Source organism: Apteryx rowi, unplaced genomic scaffold, assembly GCF_003343035.1.
Source record: "Apteryx rowi isolate R43461 unplaced genomic scaffold, aptRow1 scaffold_6, whole genome shotgun sequence".
NCBI lineage: Eukaryota > Metazoa > Chordata > Aves > Apterygiformes > Apterygidae > Apteryx > Apteryx rowi.
The window spans coordinates 7,365,397-7,379,185 of record NW_020450871.1 but is presented as its reverse complement, the minus strand read 5'-3'; the positions used below and the strand labels follow the sequence as shown (position 1 = coordinate 7,379,185).

Below are 13,789 nucleotides of genomic sequence, written 5' to 3'. Positions count from 1 at the left end.
AAATCCTCATGCTGCTTCCACAATCTTTTGGATCCAGGTCTGTCTTTGAAACATCCAGCTGCAACCATACACATCCAAACTCAGTGGTCACACAGTGCAGCAAGAACTCTGTCACGTGTCCAAAGTTTCAAGTCCCTTCTTTGGCTGGGCAGAAGAGAAATTATCAGCTAGGAGGGGAGTTCTCTGAGGAACCTGTGGACAGCTGAGAAAACAGGAGACTTAGAGTTACTGGGGCTCTTGCTTACCCATAAGAAGTAGGATAAAATGTCATAAAGAGGTAGCCTTTCTGCTCTGTATACATCTTTTCCATTTGTAGCTGACAGCTCAGTACGGAATGTGTACATTATACTACTATTTTGATTTTTCTGTCTCTCATAGGAAGGAAATAATCAAAAAGCTCTGACGGTTATCATCACAAAAAGCCCCTGTATACCTGCTTTTGTGCCATGAAGATTTTCCTTGAATTTCAAGCGTTGCGGTCCCCTTGGAACATCCGGACACTCTGCAGATTATTCCATCAGTATCACAGGGCTTTTGCACCTTTGAACTTCTCAGATTATGAAGCCATCAATCGCTGTGAAAAGGAAGTGCCTGAATACTTTAATTTTGCAAGTGATGTCCTGGACAAGTGGTCTCAAATAGAAAAGGTTGCATTTATGACCCTGTGGGTTCAGTATTTTAAGTGAAACTCTGGCCTCCCTGAAGTCAAGGATAAAACTCACTGACTTCAGAAGGACCAGAATTTCCTCCCTTATTTCCATTTTAGCATAATCTTACATTGTAGAAAAAGGAAAGGCAATTTGCTTTAGCATCAGAGAGGATATGGTGCTTTGTCTCTCTCTTTATGACTCTGCTTCAGCAGTGTGTGCAGTGCTGGGTTCATAAAAGCCTCTAAAAAATTTTTGAGCAGAAGTGCCATTGCAAATCAGATAGATATATGCACCAAATTAGATAGGTGCCTTTCAAAAGGGCTCTTTTAAACCAAAGCTAAACATGTGCTTCATATCCCGTCCCTGCAAAGCCCTAGAACATGTAATGTTGCCAAATTGCACCGTCTGCAGTATCACAGAAAATCTGCAAGGAACTACAGGAGCCAGTTACTACAAGTAACCAGCATGTCACTTACCCTTGTGTTGTGTGTAGGAACGAAAGGGACCATCAAACCCAGCCCTGTGGTGGATAAATGGAAAAGGAAGTGAAGTGAAGTGGAGCTTCGAAGAGCTGGGCTTCCTGTCCCGAAAAGCGGCCAATGTGCTTTCTGGCCCCTGTGATCTGCAAAGAGGAGACAGAGTTATAGTGATTCTACCCCGAATCCCGGAGTGGTGGCTGCTGAACGTGGCTTGTATGCGAACAGGTGAATTATATCATTCCTAGTCCTCTGTATAATGCTTGTGCCAAAAGTTGGTTAACAGTTCATTTACAATTACATTTCTTATTTGACTTTGTAGCTTGAACTTTTGACAATCAAAGGTGCTGACAGGGTTAGTCTCTTATGACTGATGGAATTACCTTCATTGCTTTTCCTTCACTTTCTGTGGCTTGTGTGGATTTAGAAATCAATTTAAATTAACTTCAACTGGACTTAAGTTAAAGCTGCTAGAGAAGTTTACGGCCCCAAAGTAGTATTTTATACTTACATTGTGCCTGGGGCAAAGGATCTTATAGAAACAGAAGTGATTTTATGCTTCCCACCTGCACATCTGTATTCAAGTAGAAGCGGAGTCCATCTGCTCGGGGATGTATGACTCACTTTACCCTCACCTCATTTCTGGGTTGAATGGTGCTGGCATTCAACAAATCAGGGGAAGCTATGAAGCGATCAGGACTGCAAGTGAAAAATATTTAATATATTTTTCATTTTATTGCACTTTTAGGTGTTATCTTCATCCCAGGGACAACACAACTGACAGCAAAAGACATTTGCTATAGATTGCTGGCTTCCAAGGCTAAGTGCATTATTACCACTGATGCACTTGCTCCTGCAGTGGACTCAGTTGCATCCAAGTGCCCGTCTCTGAAAACGAAGCTAATTGTATCTGAGAGCAGCAGGGCCGAGTGGCTGAACTTCAGCGATTTGTTCAAGTGAGTGCCTTCTGCCTTAGCTCCATCACAGTTATCTAACTGGAATATTTCTCTAAAATATATTGTTTAAACACATGCTTCTAACTTGTTAATGAACTAGATAACTTTGAGGGGGTGGGAGAGAAGGCAATTTAGTCATTTTTACATGAAGAAAGGGAATATTTGGGAACGGTCAAATGAGTGATTAAAAAAATAAGTACAGTCTTATAGCATTTAAGTTTTTTACATATGACTAGGAAATAATATGGAAAAAATGGACAGGAAAGCTTCTTTCATTGACAGCTGTGGCCTATTTACCCTCTAAAGCTCAAATGAAAACATTCTCTACATATTACACCAATCCGTATTACTAAAACTTGATAATAGGACTTATACGGATGGCCTATCATTATGAAAGACTGAAAAAGCACATTGCAAAATGATCCTAATGCATTTAGAAATCCACCTCACTCCGTACTGAACTGCAGCTACCAAAACAGGACCTGATGGGCAGCTCATGCACTACAGTGCGTTTGACCACAGAAGGGGTGGTGAAACCTTGTGGGGGAGGAAAGCAAAATATCCTGCTGCAATGTGCCCAAGGCCTTATGTGTGATGTTGCCAGCTAACATTTTGTTAAAAGCATCTATCTAACTAAAATCATATTCTTTCAGGGTAGGATCCAAGCTCTTCCATCACTTTAAGAGCATTCTAGGATGTTGCATTTGCTCTCACAGCCACTGAAATCTTAGCTAGCATTGCCTTTACAGCAGTTGTCTCACTGTATTTCTGCCAGCTCCTTCAAACAGTTGCCCACCTCAGTGTCATCAAGCAGAAAGACCAAGGAAGCAGCAACACTGCATTCTCAAACCTCCTAAAGCTACTAAAATATGATTAAGTGGATTTGATGAATCTGCTTTCATGCTGGGCTGATATTGCAGGGGTCAGGTCCATGGCAGAGGATAACATTGATTTGAAAAAAAATAAAATAAATGTTGTCTAGAACTGCAACAGTCCTGTAGAGACTGTCGCTGGCGGTCAGGCAGGGAGCCCCACGGAGGCAAGGCATGGGCAAAGGATCCAAGCTCGGTTCGCTGAATAACGTCAGCCACTGTTTCATATAACCTTTTTTCCTAAGGGCTGCCCCTGCTGTCCATAACTGCGTGAAGACGAGAAGCCAGGACCCGACGGCAATCTATTTTACCAGCGGCACCACAGGCTCCCCCAAGATGGCTGAACACTCCTACGGAAGCCTTGGTCTGGGATTTTTTCTTTGTGGAAGGTAAAGCATTCAGTTCAGTTATGCCTCTGCAGCTCTGCAATGTGAAGCAAACGGACAGGTTTTTGTACATGATGCAACTCGGATAGATGACAAGCCTCCCATGGTACTAACATGTAATTTCTTTTGGTGTCCTCAGCTGAATTGTAGCCAGGAAACAAGGATCTTGTTTGATATGGTATGTGGCACCGTTTCAGAAATGAAAACTTATCTATTTAAATCCAGGCTAAATAACATATTTCAATGAATAAGTTACCATATCATTTGCTTGTCTTTATCTTTGCCATCAGTATAAAGGATAAGCAAGAGGTATTTGTTTGAGCTTTGGAGTTTTGGATCAGATTTACCATGCCTTTCCAAGCAAAAAAAACAAAAAAGTTTTTAAATCTCCACTTGCAGACTCTCACATATTAATCACCTTTGTCTTCAACAGATACTGGATGAGTTTGACTCGCTCAGACATCCTGTGGAACATGTCAGACACTGCTTGGGTAAAGGCAGCTATTGGAGGTGTTTTTGGTCCGTGGTTCCAGGGTACATGTGTTTTTATACATGCCATGCCACAGTTTGATCCAGGAGCAATCTTAAACGTAAGAACACCATGCTGATAATGAGCAGTTACTCATATTTCATATTGTTTTCCAGGCAAGCCACAAACACTGAGTCTCATGGGTTTATGGGATTAGCTGTTTTAGAATAGCATAACCACAAGGTGATTGCGCTTTGAATAGGAATACATTTTGCAGCGTGACTTTTTGGGGCATAGGATATAACCAGCTGCTTCTGATCAGTGGGAGTTAGTAGCATTACTTAAACGTCTCCCCTCCTGTATTTCAGTATTGAAATGATAAATGAGCTGAATTACATGTAAATTAATATTTTAAGTAAGCTGCTATGACCCTTAAGAAAGGCAAGTCAGTACTGGAAAACACTGAAGGAGTGAGATCGGCTTGTTCCTAAAGGAAATTATGTTCAAGCTTCTCAAGCCAATGTCAGATTTAATCTTGTGGCATACAGAAAGGAGACTGCTATTATTAAATGGCTCAAAGCACGTTATGTGGAAAATTGTATGTTCCTAACACGTAGGGTTTATCTAGGGATTTTACCCTCAGTTTCATTTGCTTTTTAAAATGGTGGCTGCTAGTTTGGTTTTCACTTTTGTATAAATTTCTTGGCCTTGCAAGCACTTGTTTGCAGCATGTGTGGGGTTTCACATCTTGGCACAAAGTGCAGTAGACAGTAGAGGCTGCTCTACCCATGGTGTGGCCAGAGCGAAGACTGGTGAATGAGAGGCCTTCCCCTTGCTTTTATTTCCCTTGCCTGTCCCTCTTGCTGAGCAGATGTGAAGATAGAAGCAAGGTAAAAAAGTGGGGCTAAGTTCCACCTGAGTGATGGTGAATCAGCTGCTAGTGTTATGGATGAGAAATGAAGACATGTTAGAAAACAGAGGCTTGGCTGAGATCTTTATTTTGCTAGCAAGGCACTCTGTCCTCTGTGTTCCGTTCCAGCCAAAGGAGGATATATGTTTACCTGCCCAAAAAATACCCCTTTTAATACAGCATCACCCTGGGCCCAGCCTGAGCTCCTGGTGATTCGTCCCTGAGTGCTGTACTGCTTGTCAGGCCCTGCGTCAGGACAGCTGAGGGCAGTGCAGCATGTCCGAAGCATTGAGGCTGTCCCTCTCAGAGAGTATGGGACCAGATAAAAGATTGACATAGGCAAAATGTTCAAAAGAAACCTCTTATTTTTAGGAGCTTACATTTTGAAGTGCCTGATTTCATCCTAGGGTGAAATGTGAGCTCTACTGAAGTCACCTGAAAAACTTGCGTTGTGCCTCCAGAGCCAGGTTTTCACACCAAGGGATTGTCTTTGTGGTTGAAGTGAATGTCAGGACAAATGTGGCACACCAGTAATTCACCACTGTCAATGTGTCTCACCTCTTCAGCTGACGTTTGTGGCACTGTAACTAAACACTGACAGTCACAGCCATTACTCTGGCTTTCCATGTAATTGAGGTTACAATCAGGCCTTATAATTTATGCCCTAACACAGAATAGAAATTAATAGTTAGCAGCAACTTTTTTTCCCCCAAAAAACAATGTTGTTTAACCTCTATTTTCTTTTTAATTTGTCAGACCTTGTGCAAGTATCCAGTGACAACACTGTGCAGTGCCCCAACTGGCTACCGCATGTTGGTACAGCACGACCTCACCAGGTACCTCCCTCCTGTCATCGGTGCGACTGTCACCATGTCTGTGCAAGCTACTGTCTGCTCTCTAGCAGTGCTTTCTATGGGCCCATATAGCCGCTTAAACTCAGAGTGGTGGCAAACGTGCTGAATGCAGGGGGCTCTCAGGAGGCACAACCTTTTCCTTAGCATTGCAGAGAGGTGGCAAATCAAGAAGAATTCTGAGGTGTCACAGACAGTGAATGCAGAGGACAGTGTTTAGCCCTGGAAGCTGCATGGGTGGCTGCACTGCCATCAGTCCGTGTGTCTGTGCAGCTCACCCTTTCCAGCCCCAGTCCAACTGGAGCTCAAGGCATTCTCTCAACCCTAACCCTCACCTTGCCCTATCCGTAGGCTGAGCCTTAGATAAGCCCCCCCCCGCCCCCAGCAAAGCCCAGACCATAAAACACCCAATTTTCTTTGCTGCCCACCCTTTCCTTTGGCAGCCCCATTCCAGCCCCACTCCAACTGGAGCTGGAGGCTTTCTGCCAACCCTAACCCTTATGCTAAGGGAGTCACAGGGTTCAATATATGGGAGTCAGGGAGAGCAGAGTTTGTCCCTGGCTGTCCTCTGATAATCAGCAATGTCCTTTGTCTTTGAAGTTACACATTTAAGGCACTGAAGCACTGTTTAACCGGAGGGGAACCACTCAACCCAGAAGTGCTGGCACAGTGGAAAAGCCAAACAGGACTGGATATCTATGAAGCCTACGGCCAGACAGAAATTGTATGTTCAGCTTCATTTGTAAAGTGTTACAACTCAACTATCACTTAAAATTCTCAGGGGACTTGTATACAACATTCTTTTTGGTAAATATATAACTTTGCTATATATATATTGACCAGGAAAAAAAAGATCACATTAGAGTATATGGCATTTGCCTACAAGAGGGTTTGTTATTTTGCTTACAAATTGGTTTTGATGCTGCTTTTAAGACTTGAGCTCTAAAATATCTTGAAATTTTTGTCCAAGAGTCTCAGTGAAGTCCACAAACACTTCGGCTCACACAGGTGGAAGATTTAGATCTTATGCTAGCTCAACAGTGAGCACAATAGAAGAACAGGAATAGCCTCAGCAATGATAAGAAAAAACTACCTGGACTGATTGTCTCTCTTTTGCAACAGGGAATTATATGTGCAAATAGGAAAGGAATGAAAATTAAGCCAGGTTCCTTGGGAAAGGCAACTCCCCCCTATGATGTTCAGGTATGTTGGTCATCTTTTCTGTTTGCTGTTGATTTCTTGGGAAGTAAAACACAGGAAAGTACAACATACATACAGTACAACCTTCAGTACTGTACAGTCACAGTTAGGGCTGTGAGTCAAACTTTGTTGGTTGATCCATTAGTTGGTTAGTGTTTAGAACACAGCTCTCTTACAGTGGGAAGCTATAATCACTCACGTGCCTTTCTCTTGCAGTGGGAAACTATAATCACTCGTGCCTTTCTTATTGCAGATTGTAGATGAAAATGGCAGCATTCTCCCTCCTGGGAAAGAAGGAGACATTGCCATCAAAATCAATGCCAAGCGGCCTTTTACTTTTTTCAATCACTACTTGGTAAGCCAACAGTGAATTTCCAGAAAGCTGGTTTAGGCCTGCAGGGTGGAGTGTATTTATACCAACAGTAGGAGGTGCAGCACAAACGAGCTATGGCTCTTCTTTTTGACTTAAAGGTGTTAGCTCAAGTATTGATGGCAGCAAGATACAACAACACAAACTTCAGCTAAAGCTAGTCACCCGAACACTTCCCCGGACTATCTCGCCTTGAATCCTGTAACACTAGTACCCAAAACAAGTTGCCAAGCTGCAGCCCCTCTCTCCAATTTCCAAAGAAAGGGTGCTTGTTTCTAGCATATTTCCAGGCGGCCGCTCCACAGCTCCTACATCGCTTGTTCTTCCCCTTGTTTGTGGTGCAGAAGTATTAGGCACACCAGTCTTTCACTACTGCTATCCTCTTCATAATTACAGCCAGCTCTGAAGGCAAGAGGAGCTTCTTGAAATGTACCCCAGATAATGCACAGATATGCGGCATCTGTATTTGTTCCTTCCACAGTTTATCCCTTTTTAGCCAGAAAAATGTACAACAAGGATTGACTGATAAGAATCTGAACTGCACTGCTCAGATCTGAACTTCTTCAAACTTGGTGACCCAGCCAGGGTACAGTTATAAACACCCCAAGGAAAAGCAGCTGAATCAGGGCTAGGTAAAAAAATAGTGACTTTTCTATTTCTCACATTCCAACTAAGATACAACCTCATGGGGCAGGGTAAAACATCCATAGCGTTATAAAAATAAGGTATTTCTTTTTGGACTGAGCAAGGACTACGTGATGTGAAACCTCCATTCTCTCCCCCATTCTTCTGTAGACCTACTGTTTGACCTTCAGTTCTGTGTGTGCCCATGTGATACATTTTCCCCTCTGTAAAAAGCAAGCACAAGCTCTTACCCTCTTTAGACAAGAAGAATGCAATGAAAGATACTATGGATAGTGCCCAAAGAGGCAAAGTTCATCTCTAAGCTTAAGGCTTCTCAGTATTTAGAATATTTAATTGTTGCTTTGTCAACAGGATGATCCAGTGAAAACTGCTTCGACAATCCGTGGAAACTTCTATATCACTGGAGACAGAGGGAGCATGGATGAGGATGGATACATATGGTTTATGGGAAGGTCTGACGATGTCATCATCTCCTCTGGGTTTGTAGACTTCAGTTAAAATGCCAAGAAATGTTTAATAACTGTATACCCTTCCCCTAGTAAGCATTTAATTTCCCTCTCCTAGGTATCGTATCGGACCATTTGAAATAGAGAACGCCCTGATAGAGCACCCAGCTGTTGCAGAGTCAGCTGTTGTCAGCAGCCCTGATCCCATCAGGGGAGAGGTAATTAACGGTCCCTTTCCCGTTCATAAGGTAGCTTGTGTCACAGAGGTTACACTCAATGTCCACAGAATTCACAAGACTCTTAGCATAGCTATCCAAACTTTTCCACCACTTTATCAACAGCTAGGGGAGTGGAAACAGTTTGTGTGCCCCATATTCCATATTTATTTATATACCAATATGATCATTTTTTTCCTAAAGAACATGCCACTGTATATAAAGGTGTCTCTGGTCAGAACTGAAGTACAATTTCATCCACTACATGGAGAATTATATCCCTTAATTTAACAAAATAGGTTTACAGAAAAAGTCCTAGAGTCTAAAAACTGTAAAACAGTCCTTTACAGAACTCTTACAAATTTGGAAGCAGATTTTGAAACTTCACCTTGTACTACTTAGTACCTGGACTAATGTAAGGTAGAAACATTCTTTAGTCCCAATTTTAAATTTGCTTACAGCACAGGTCTGAAACAGCAAGCCTGTATTGCAGGCAATACTCACTTATTCTCAATTAACTGCCTCATTTGCTAGCTTGCTCTAATTTAATTAATACTGTAATTCTTATTTATCTTCCCTTCATAGGTGGTAAAAGCTTTTGTGGTCTTATCTCCTTCCGTTAAGTCACAAGATCCAAAGAAACTGACCTGTGAATTGCAAGATCATGTTAAGAAAGTAACTGCTCCATACAAGTACCCCAGAAAGGCAAGTAAATATGAGTGAAATAAAAAAGAAAAACCTTTTTTAACTGGAGAAAGGCTACGAATAAAGAGATTAGACTCAGCTCATAGCATCAGATTTTATAACAGACCAAAAAGCTAAAGTATGTACTATGCAATAAAAATGACAAACATTATTTTCAAAGATATTGTGGAAAATAATAGATAACTCACATCTGTTTTCAGATAATGTAGTATTTCCCCAGTCACCATATTCTTATCTAAACTAAATAAAGTGGAGACCTCTGCTGTTCTGAATCAAAATTTTATAAATCAAGTCTATTCATTTTACTTTTTTCCTCTTTTGCATCAGATTGAATTTGTCCAGCAGCTGCCAAAGACAATCACTGGAAAAATCAGACGGAATGAACTGAGGAAGAAGGAGTGGGGACAGATTTAGTTTTGTTAGGCAGTCTAAAAAACTTGTCCCCACCAATTCCACTCATACTGGAGCTTTTCCATTACAATTGTAAGTACCAGCATAGGATTATATTGCACCCATTAGACCGGGATTATGTGATAATGCACAAGCTTCAAAAAATCCAACTGTATGGACTTTAAATGTGTGTGTTCTTGCTTAACAAAAATCAAGCCTACCTAAAAAGCTATATGCAAACCCAGCATCTTCTAACCACCTAACACTGTGAGGCCAGATATTGTAATTCAGAAGAGGCTTATTACATTTAATGAGGAAATTATGATAGCAGGTAATGAAGTTCCCAGAGAAGGCTATAGCTCTTGCATGCATCCAAATTAAGTACCCTGCTTGTATGAATCTTGAAAGCCCCAAAGATTTTTAGGAATGAATGTATTTACAATGAATATTTACTAAGGTGAATTATGAAAAAACAGAAGTAGAAGAATGTGGACATCTTTAAGACTACAGCATAGGCAGCTTCTAAATGTCAGATGTAAACTTGACAAATAGATGGTGGCTATTCAGCAGTTTCTTCTGAAGACCTGTAGATCTTGCATAGAGTAGAGCTAGAGGTAGAAGGAAAAAAAACCCTGAACCATTCATGGGTCTTTGTCCTGGGTAATGCAAGTAGGCCATCTTTAATCCTGATCATCAGCATCACCCACCAATAAACATTCACAGTTGGCCTTTGTATTTGGTCTCTGATGATTCTTTCCAAGGTGTGACCGAGACATTACTGGTTTTAATCCATACACAAAAGGTTTAAGATTTAAAGAAAACACTAATGGAGGTAAGAAAGCAGAGTTTTAATAAATGGAGGGGAAGGGACAGGACTAGGGAAAAAGTCCTCTTAATTTTCCAACTTCTAAAACAATTTTGAGAGAAGAGGAAATTATAAAAGGAACACTGTTGAGAGACTTGAACACATCCTTTTCATTAAACCAAGACAAGTAACACATGGTGTTCTTCAAGACAAGTCTTTTTCCATTTACAACCCACAGGCTTTTATGCTAGAAATGAAATACTGAAGCTAGACAATTGTATAGAAAGCGTACTCCAAACCCTGTTGGAAAGCAGATTATAGCTACACTATTTTGGTTGTTTTTTTAAATTCACTGGGATATCCAAAAAGCTGCTGACAATGGAAACACGCACTGATAGACATTATTTTCAATGTGAAACAAAATTAGTATTGTAAAGCTAAAACTGTAAACAAAAATTACCCCTGCCCCCACCCCATCCAATATGGTATAATAGAAAGCTTCTTTCATAAGAAATTTCCAAGCAGTATTTAAATTCAAGTTTTGAGACATAAAGAAAAAATAAGAACAAAAAAAACTATTCCCCCCCACCCACCCTCGGTAATTATGTCTTTGGAAAGAGCAGCAAAAGGCTACTTGCAGGAAATTACTCGAAAGGGTTCTGTTCAGCAACTACATACAGCATTTGCTATAAGCCAGTAACTGCTGCATACACAGCTATGGTAAACAGACATGTAGTTTTTGCTAAAATTCTTTGCAATGCCTGCACCGTACTTCTACTGTTCTAGAACAGACAATTTATTATTGTAAATTCTCTAACAATATTCAAGTATTTTAATCATAGCAGTTCTTCCTATATACTTTCAAGACTCAGCATATCCTTGTAGAAAGATGAGTGTGTCTGTGTGTAGATATATCCCTTCATCGTACAGGAAAGTTTTATCTCATTCTGTCCACATACAAAAATATATCTTTGAGGTCTGCAGTCACCCAAACTGTTGGATCACTCACTTCCCTAAAAATCCTCTGCAAACAACTGTCTTTTCCAGATCTCTTACTTCTGTCAATACATCCTGCTAGGGCTGATTCTGCACTGCCTTTTGATTTCTGTAGTCATTAGATACAATAAAGGAGAGTCAGTATATGTCAGGTTGGCCACATGTACATATGCATGCACACACACATGCTTTTTGTGCTAGATAAAGGCAATGCAGAACAAAGCTGTAGAAGAATGACAGCAAGTTTCACCTTTCTCTTTTGAGCACTGTTATGTCTGCAATAATGTCAGCTCCACCTGCAGATACACAGTGAGCATTAAAACTCTTACACATGTGGATTTAAAAAACAAGATTTCAAATGAAAACCCACTCTCCTCTTTAAAAAGCCCTCTCAGAACTCTAGGGCAGCTTTTTTTTTTTTTTAATAGGTTTCCTTTGTGTTTATCTTTCCCTTCTACCATATTTTTTACGCTGTCAGCATATCATTCCCCTTGGGCTTGGTTTCTAGTTCGCCGTCATTCTTGTTCTCTTGTTTTACTTCTTTTGAGTTCTCCTCCTCCTCCTCCTCTTCTGGTTTTACTACCGTCAAGTTTTTTTCTTCTGTCACACTTGAAGGCTTTTGCTGTGCATCTTCTTTGTTGCTCTTCACCACCTCCTGTAGATTGTATTTTCTGAATAGAACATAGTCTCTCACCACACTCAAGCAACAGACGTTTTTTATTATTTCCACCACAATAGTATATTGTGGGTTATTAAGATCCACTTTATTTTCTGGATTGAGGCTGCCCACAATTCCTATAAAACAAGAAATAGTTTAAAAGATGGAAAAATAGCATTAGCACACCCTAATGAAAGAATAAGGGTTAGAGAGGGAAAGCAACATCCCCCTTAGTTGTAACCAATTACTAGTTGCTGTAATTGCTTAAAATAGCAGAACAGAGCAGTACTCTTAGAAGACACCACCAGCAGGACTGGAGTAACTGAAAATCTATTCCATTGAACCTACCAAGAAACAAATACTCAATTAAGGTAGAGCTATTTCATGAGTCATATATTCAAGTGAAATAGCAACATGTTATTTCAATATAGCATTCAGGGAATTCAGACTCACAGTCTTTGAGAAAAAAGCTTTTGTAATTCAACATACTTAAGATTTGAGCAACAAAAATGTATGCCCATTAAGCCTACTTTGCTGGAACAATCTGACCTAAGTTATGTATGCAGTAGTGGGCAGCTTATATACTTGTTTTTAATTCTATGTGAGATATATACATACCTGCCAATTCCTTAATTACTTCTTCCCTACTCATATGACTGTTATTACGAGCTTTGTAAACAATCTGAAAAGTACCCTTATTAGGGGCTTTAAACCAAGGCTCAAAAAATGTTTCCGTGTATTTCTTCATATCCTCTATAAAAGCTTTGCAAGTTCCCGAAATGGGTAACATGCGCAGAATGACTCTTGTTTTCTTCTTTTTAGTGGTATGCATATCCTTTAATATATGGTGTACCAGGTTCTCAGGTTCTACAAGAAAAACAGCCAGGTATGAGAAACAAATTGGAGGCATTTTCTTCCCTCCTCCCCCCTTTAAATAATAAGCTGGGAAAACACGTGCTTGGCTGCACTGCTGTCAGCATCACATCCTTTTCTGAAAAGAGTAGATTTATTATACCAAAACCAGATGATCAAAGATTATTTTGCCAAAGCCATACCACTGCTACCTGTAGTGACTCTGATAACAACAAAATTCAGTGGGGAAGCAAAAGGGAAGGAGGAACCCTGTATTTGTTTAGTATAAGCTAGTTCCTCAGAAGTCACGCTCTGCGGCGTGTCGCTAACGCCGTCGCGAGCGGTTTATCCCCGCAGCGCCGCTTTCGCACCTATGCCCCGCGTCCTGATAAAGACGACATTGTTGGCGCCGCTCTCCACCGACTGGAACCGCCGCAGCTTGTGCTCCGTGGAGGCGCGGATCTGGTCCACCTCCTTCTTCAGGGCCGCCTCGACGTCGTCGTCCTCCTCCTCCTCTTCCCTCTCGCTCCCGGACAGCCGCTCCTCTCGATCTGAAAACTGTTCACACGGGTCACGGCCGCGGTAAGCGCGGAGCGGCGGCGCAGCGCCGGCCGCCAAGCGGGGCCCGGCCCGGCGGGGCCCCTTCGCGAGGGGCAGCGTGGGGGTCGCCCCACGGGGTCGCCGCTGCGTTTGGCAAAGCGGCTTAGCAGCACGGACCGTTACTTTTATACTTAATATAATTCAATGCTCTCGCGGCCGGTGCCGGCACGGGGAGGGGAGGGGAGGGCGCTGGCGCTGCGGTGCCGGACGGTTACCTGCTCGGGCCCGTAGAGCAGGTCCCCGTACTCGCCCAGGAGGCTGTAGGCCTCCCCCACGCACTTGCGCTCGTTCATGTTGCAGGTGATGAGGATGCCGCGCATGCCGGCCTCCAGCTGCC

At 41.8% G+C, this 13,789-nt stretch overlaps 3 protein-coding genes across 3 annotated transcripts in view; 2 read left to right on the top strand and 1 right to left on the bottom strand.

Annotated features, from left to right (window-relative positions):
- The first annotated feature begins 446 nt into the window (after positions 1–446).
- LOC112974401 (acyl-coenzyme A synthetase ACSM4, mitochondrial-like) lies at positions 447–11,142 on the top strand. The gene is made up of 13 exons (XM_026083315.1): positions 447–647; positions 1,144–1,354; positions 1,875–2,082; positions 3,200–3,343; positions 3,774–3,930; positions 5,476–5,555; positions 6,171–6,294; positions 6,693–6,773; positions 7,024–7,125; positions 8,137–8,264; positions 8,350–8,449; positions 9,032–9,151; positions 9,479–11,142. The coding sequence occupies exons 1-13, from the start codon at positions 447–449 to the stop codon at positions 9,563–9,565; spliced, it is 1,743 nt and encodes a 580-aa protein (XP_025939100.1). The 3' UTR covers positions 9,566–11,142.
- THUMPD1 (THUMP domain containing 1) lies at positions 10,374–13,783 on the bottom strand. Its single transcript, XM_026083323.1, has 4 exons — positions 13,668–13,783; positions 13,224–13,410; positions 12,619–12,867; positions 10,374–12,137 (listed from the first exon to the last, which is right to left on the bottom strand). The coding sequence occupies exons 1-4, from the start codon at positions 13,770–13,772 to the stop codon at positions 11,809–11,811; spliced, it is 870 nt and encodes a 289-aa protein (XP_025939108.1). The 5' UTR covers positions 13,773–13,783; the 3' UTR covers positions 10,374–11,808.
- Positions 13,391–13,789, top strand: part of LOC112974398 (acyl-coenzyme A synthetase ACSM3, mitochondrial-like) — a 14,644-nt gene continuing 14,245 nt past the window's right edge. The window contains exon 1 of the mRNA XM_026083307.1: positions 13,391–13,434. The gene's annotated coding sequence lies outside the window, so the exon portion shown is untranslated. The remainder of the gene's footprint in view (positions 13,435–13,789) is intronic.

Excerpts from the sequence above, each read along its gene's own strand:
- LOC112974401 (XM_026083315.1), top strand. The coding sequence starts at position 447 with ATGAAGATTTTCCTTGAATTTCAAGCGTTGCGGTCCCCTTGGAACATC. Across the intron at positions 648-1,143 it reads AGTGGTCTCAAATAGAAAAG|GAACGAAAGGGACCATCAAA; the intron begins GTTGCATTTATG and ends TGTTGTGTGTAG. Across the intron at positions 2,083-3,199 it reads AACTTCAGCGATTTGTTCAA|GGCTGCCCCTGCTGTCCATA; the intron begins GTGAGTGCCTTC and ends TTTTTTCCTAAG.
- THUMPD1 (XM_026083323.1), bottom strand. The coding sequence starts at position 13,772 with ATGCGCGGCATCCTCATCACCTGCAACATGAACGAGCGCAAGTGCGTG. Across the intron at positions 13,411-13,667 it reads TGCTCTACGGGCCCGAGCAG|TTTTCAGATCGAGAGGAGCG; the intron begins GTAACCGTCCGG and ends CCGTGTGAACAG. Across the intron at positions 12,868-13,223 it reads TATCAGGACGCGGGGCATAG|AACCTGAGAACCTGGTACAC; the intron begins GTGCGAAAGCGG and ends TTTTTCTTGTAG.